Source organism: Juglans regia, chromosome 4 (genome assembly GCF_001411555.2).
Source record: "Juglans regia cultivar Chandler chromosome 4, Walnut 2.0, whole genome shotgun sequence".
Lineage (NCBI taxonomy): Eukaryota > Viridiplantae > Streptophyta > Magnoliopsida > Fagales > Juglandaceae > Juglans > Juglans regia.
This window is the reverse complement of record NC_049904.1, coordinates 16194348-16200706: the sequence shown is the minus strand read 5'-3', so window position 1 is coordinate 16200706 and position 6359 is coordinate 16194348. Positions and strand designations below refer to the sequence as shown.

At 41.9% G+C, this 6359-nt stretch overlaps 1 protein-coding gene across 1 annotated transcript; it reads right to left on the bottom strand.

Moving 5' to 3' along the window:
- Window positions 1-3800: 3800 nt before the first annotated feature.
- Window positions 3801-4298, bottom strand: LOC118348179. The gene has a single exon (XM_035689190.1). It carries the CDS (start codon window positions 4296-4298, stop codon window positions 3801-3803), a length of 498 nt encoding a protein of 165 aa, XP_035545083.1.
- Window positions 4299-6359: the final 2061 nt, after the last annotated feature.

Genomic DNA, 6359 nt, shown 5'->3' with positions numbered 1-6359 from the left:
TTTTTAATATACACTAATGAAAACGATGTCGTTCCACTTAGGTTTAAATGGAACGGCGTCGTTCTTTATCTATAAATATACGATAGATAATAGAAACATAAATCAAACAGCGTCGTTTTATTAAAGACTTAAAAAAAAATGTCTGAAATGACGCCGTTCCACTTAAACTTATGTGGAACTGCGTCATTTCGGTATGGGGTCTTCTTCTTCCCCAACCTTATTCCATTTCCCGATCTCCTCTGCAACTCTCTCTCTCTCTCTTTTGCAACTCTCTCTCTCTCTCTCTCTCTCTCAATAGAATCACGCTGCTAGGGGAACCGACGCCGACCGAGAACCGCCTCGATCTATTTCCTCCTCCTTTTCTGTTGTGCTTGTGGAACTCATTAAGATTTGCTCTTGCTTGCTGCAATACACTCCCAGGGCTAGTAAACTTCTTTTCAAAAATCCACCCATTCCTTCTAAACCATATATATCGCATAACAGATACCACCAACTCCATACTTTCCAAAGGCAATTCAGCTATTAATTTCCTCCATTCCACAGCCAAATCCACCTCAGATGACATCCACTTCTGCACTGGACTTTCCTTCTCAGCCCATACATCCATTGCTGCAGGATAGCTCCATAAGACATTGCAAACAGTTTCATCTTCCCTTAAACAAATAGGACAAACTGGCTTCTTCACCACCTTTCTTCTATAGAGGTTCTCATTAGTGGGAAGGCAATTATTAATAGCCTTCCATAAAAAAATTTTAACCACTCCCGAGGTATTAGGTTGCCACAACTCTCTCTATCCTTCTTTAATCTTCCTCCCATTAGATGGTTCCCCTTTCAAATCCTTCTTCCTACTAATATCAAGATGGTAGGCACTCCTTACACTATAATACCCATTCTTAGAGTAAGCCCATATTCTTCTGTCCTCCAAACTAGAATAGCTCACAGGGATATTGCAGATGATTTCAGCTTCCTCATCATTAACAGTAGCCTTCACTACCTCTCTATTCCACTTACCATCATTCCCAATCAACTCGGCCACCTTTGCTTCAGCATTCAGATACTTAACAGGAGACTGCACTCGATGAGAAGGTTTATTGGGTAGTCATTTATCATCCCATACTTTAATATTTAAACCATTGCCCACTCTCCATACAAGCCATTCCTTCAGCAATTTCATAGATCCCCATATGCTTCTCCAGATCATAGAAGGTCCATAGCCCAGCTTAGAGTTCAATACATCAGAATTTTTAAAATACTTAGCCCTTAACACCATAGCAGCAATAGAGTCTGGTTTATTAACAAGCCTCCAACACTGCTTTGCTAAGAGAGCAGTATTGAAACTTTCCAACTCTCTAAAACCAAGTCCACCAATCATCTTTGCACATCCCATCTTCTCCCAGCTAGCCCATTGAATTTTTTTCTCATAGTTTTTATAACCCCACCAGAATCTAGCCATAATACCAGCTATTTCCTTACACAACTTTTTAGGCAACCTAAACACACTCATATGGTATGTAGGAATGGACTGAATAACTGCTTTAATTAAAACTTCTTTACCAGCAGGTGTGGCGCCCCCGACTTCCATGTAAGGAAATACGGGAATCAAGACGCCAGGATGGTGACAACACGGTCACGCATCCCTACCATAGTGCCAAGTATGTGTGTACATGCAACGGTGTACAAAATAATGCAGCGGATTAGTCAACTAAGTACCAGAATTTAAATACAATCTAAACATCAGTAAGGTTTAAAAAGTAGTTATACAGTCATCCGAAATTAAAATACAATACAGTAAAATAAAATAACAAAGCAAGTGATCCCAGATCACTCCTCGGGCGGAGCCGTCTCCTCAGGCTCACCCTCATCCTCCTCATCTGCATCAAAATCTGCGTTACCACAAAATGGTACCGCAGGTAAGTATAACCCAAATAACCACGTAATGAAAATGCATTAATGCAACTAACATGCATGCATATGATGAAATATGCATTTTTCTCAAAACATCATTTTCTCCGAAAATGATTATTTTCCAACACACGCCAAAATCCCATTTGGCCCAAAAATATTCATAAAACATTTTTCCAGAAAATGATTTACACAAAATCCAACACACACTATTTTCCTAGAAAATAGCCAATTAATTCATTATTACCCTATGCACCATGGTCTCCCCTAGGGACCATCCGCACGTCCTGGCTTCGTAGCGATGCTCAGTTCCGCACTCAGCGCGTTCATGGCCAAGCACCCACTACGCAACAAGCGATGCCCAGTTCCGCGCCCAGCGCGTTCATGGCCAGACATCCTCTAGTCCCTGCCATCAGAAGGACCACGGAGTCGGCACGAGACCATCTCGTCCGATCCCATTGTCGCCCAGCGACAATCCAGGGGACGTTACTCAGTATATTCCGCTCCCTAGTAACCAGAGGAGCTCCACCGAGATAATGCCCCATCTCGGCTTGGGGTCGTGATACACACGCACCCAAATTCCATTCTCACATGAAAACCCAGTCTTCATAAACACATGAACATGAATACAATACACGAAAACCCAGTTTTCCTTTACAAACATGATCATGCGTGCAAAATGCAATGTACATGAATAACACAATATCCATACCAACAATTACCAACCCAATCAATCACACAATCAACTCCAATCACCAATCCATCGACCCCCGTACTCCTCGGACTCAGTCCGGCATGTTCAACCAAATACAGTGAAATGAGTTAGTGTAAAAATATATTTAAATCACGAAAGTTCTTTGGAGAAATACTTACAGTGCTATATAGCAATTTCTGAAGGATCACGAAGCTGCAAGAAGTGACGTCTGAGCAACGCAACAGTGCAAAATGCACTGTGGCCGTGGGTCTCAAATACCCATTTTTTAACGGAGGCAAACGAAGACCCAAAATTGATAGGGTAGGGCCTAGGGAGGTCGGTGAAGCTAGTGGTGGTGAGGGTTGGCCGTGGGTGGCGGCGTGGGCGGCGGTAGAAGACCAAAAACACCCAAATCGGAAATGGGGTTGGTTGTGCTTCACCGGTGATGGATCGGAGCTGGGGTTGGGTCCAATGGGTTGCTAAGAGGTCGATGATGAAGTGGTAAGAAGATGGTGGCCAATGGTGGTGTGACGGCGGCGCAGCGGCGGAAAGAGTGCCGCGGCTTGGAGAGGCTTGTGGTGGCTAACGGCGGCGCGAATGGAGTTGAGGTTGGTGGGGTGAGGTCGCCGGCGGCTAGGGAGGCTAACGGCCTGGGCGGTGTCGATCACCGCCGGCTCACGGCGGCGCTGGGTGGAGAAGAAGGAACGGACGAAGAAAGGGAGGGGGAGATAGGCCGAAAGGAGAAATAAGGAAAAAGAAAAGAAAGAGAAAAGAAAGGAGATGAAAGAAAAAATAGAGGAAAAGAAATGAGGTCCAATCTTCATAATTTGGGTCACAAAAATGATTCAACGGAAACGATTTTAAAACCACAAGTTAAATAAAATAATTTAAACGTAATGGTAAAGTGAAATTGAAATAATTAAATCCCACAGTAATTAATTAAATATGAAAAGCAATTTAAATGCATAACAATAAATAAATATTAAGAAAGCACATAAAAATAATTTTCACCAAATTAAAATCATAAAAATAAACTCACTAAAAATCCAACCAATTTTAAAATAAGAGAATAAATTTTGAATCCATAAAAATAATCCTTCAGTAAAATTACACTAAAATATGGGGTGTTATAGCAGGAGGTAGAAATTGATTTTTCCAGCTGTTGACCTTCTGCCAAACCCTGTCCTTAATTCCTCTAAAAGTGTCATAACGAGCTCTTCCAACCATAGTGGGCAACCCATTTTTCACAGCTACTTTGCACCCTTGCTCCAAGATCTTGCACAATCCTCTCCTTCTCTTCCTGTCTAACTCGGGAGCTAAACAACACAGTGGTTTTTTGTAGATTCATGCACTGACCAAAGGCTTCTTCATATACCCTTAGGATTTCCTTCACTTTCAACCATTCAGTCCATTTAGCCCTTGCAAAGATGATACTATCGTCAGCAAATAGGAGATGAGAGACCCTTATACCTCCTCTTGTAGCAACCATTCCTTTGATTTCACCCTTTTTCTCAGCTGCATTAATAAGGCTACTCAACCCTTCAGCACATAACAAAAACAGGTATGAGGATATTGGGTCCCCTTGCCTAATGCCTCGTGAGGGATATATAACATCACCTGGCCTTCCATTCACCAACACAGCATAAGATACAGAAGTTATACATTCCATAATCAAGCCAACCCATCTCTCCCCAAACCCCATTTTCTACATAACAGCTTTTAAAAAAACCCACTCAACCCTATCATAAGCTTTTGAGATATCCATCTTCAGTGCCATACTTCCTCCTTTCCCCTTGGACCTGGTCTTCATTGAGTGCAATATTTCATAAGCTGCTATCACATTATCCAAGATCAACCTACCAGGAATAAAAGCACTCTGGTTTTTAGCAATGATCTCATCAAGCACCAACTTCAGCTTGTTTGCAAGGGTCTTCGAAATTAGCTTGTACAAAACATTGCACAAGCTAATTGGTTTGAAGTCACCAACCTTCTTAGGCTCAGACACTTTTGGTATAAGGGCCACATAAGTAAAATTGATAGATTTGTCAAGTGCACCCCCATTTAGAAAACTTAGCACTGCATCACAAACCTTATCCCCAACTGTAGACCAAAAGGTTTGAAAAAAGCATGCAGCAAACCCATCAGGGCCAGGGGCTTTCAATGGACCCATTTGCTTGAGGGCTGCCTCAACTTCCTCCCTAGTGAAAAGCTTTTCCAAGCCATCATTCATCTGTTCAGTGACTCGAGTCCCAATGGATTGTATCCCCTTCATCACCTGATCACAAGAAGGGGCTGCTGTTTTATAAACCTCAGTGTAATATTGTCTAAAGGCCTCCACTACCTCCTCATTCCCTTCCTTTAATTCTGAGTTAGCATTCAAAACAGAAATGATTTGGTTCTTTTTCCTTCTCTGCTTAACACAAGCATGAAAGAACTTAGTATTTTTATCTCCTAAGGAATACCAATTCCTTTTTGCCCTCTGCCTCCACCTTATATCTTCATTCTCTAATAATAAGCCCACCTCTTGTTGTAATCTGTGATGTTCTGTAACATTGTGTGGCCCTTCTCTATCCTGCAGCTCCTTGATTTTCTTGTTCAATAATTAAATATCCTGACATCTCTCCCCATCCCTTCTTCGAAAAGTACTGCTCAACTTGCCACCACACTCTCTCAACATTTTCTGGACACTCACAAGAGGTTCTCTGGCACACTGAGTAGTGTCAACCCAAGCTGTTTTAATTACCTCTTCACATTCATCCTCTCTTATCCAACTTGCCTCAAACTTAAAAGAATATTGTCTTCTTGAACCAAATCTCCTATCCTGCCTCACATACAACATAATTGGAACATGATCTGAACTACTTGCTGTGAGCCCTTCCACTTTAGCCTTCCCAAACATATTAATCCATTCACTGTTAACAACAAATCTGTCCTTCCTTTCCTTTGTAAAAGTGTGGTCTAAATGTCTGTTACTCCATGTAAAAATGTTACCACTCATTCCCACATCCACCAGTTTGTTCACTTCTAAAGCTTCCCTAAAACCCGAAATCAATTTCTCCTCTCTTCTATTACCTCCCCATTTCTCATTTTGTGATAATAATTCATTGAAATCGCCAGCTACACACCATGCCCTTCCATCAAGTGGATTCAACGGCTTAAGAAGCTCCCACGATTGCCACCTCTTACTTGCATCTGGATGTCCATAGAATCCAGTAAAACACTAGCTTCCATGATCCCCAGCTGTAACAGAGGCACTAATATGCCACTGTGAGTAACTTTCTATCACTACATGATTTTCCACCTCCCAAAACAAAGCTAAACCACCTTTTCTTCCTAGTGGATTAATAGCCAAACACCCTTCCATCCCCAACCTCCTTTTTAACTTTTCAACAACAGTAGCTTTAATGAGTGTTTCAATGAGAAACACAATTTTAGGCCTCTTATTCTTCACCAAAAGGTGAAGATCCTGAACTATTAGAGGGTTCCCAAACCCTCAGCAGTTCCAACATTTGGTATTCATAATGCCAGGTGGTGCTGCACAGCAGCCACCACCCCTAGTCCATCATCACAGACCATATCATCATAGCTTTTCATTTTCTTTCCTTCCATACGCATATCATCTCCATCCCCCACACACTCAGTGCCTCTCTTAACCCCAGAATTTATGCTAGAAGACTTACCTGACTCAGGCCTAGTTCTAGCCCTTCTCTTCCATCATGAAGATCTTGTGCAATCCTGGTTTTGTTCAACTTCATTGGAGCTT

What these genes read in the sequence shown, in the direction of transcription:
- LOC118348179 (XM_035689190.1), bottom strand. Translation starts at nt 4,298, where the DNA reads ATGGGGTTTGGGGAGAGATGGGTTGGCTTGATTATGGAATGTATAACT.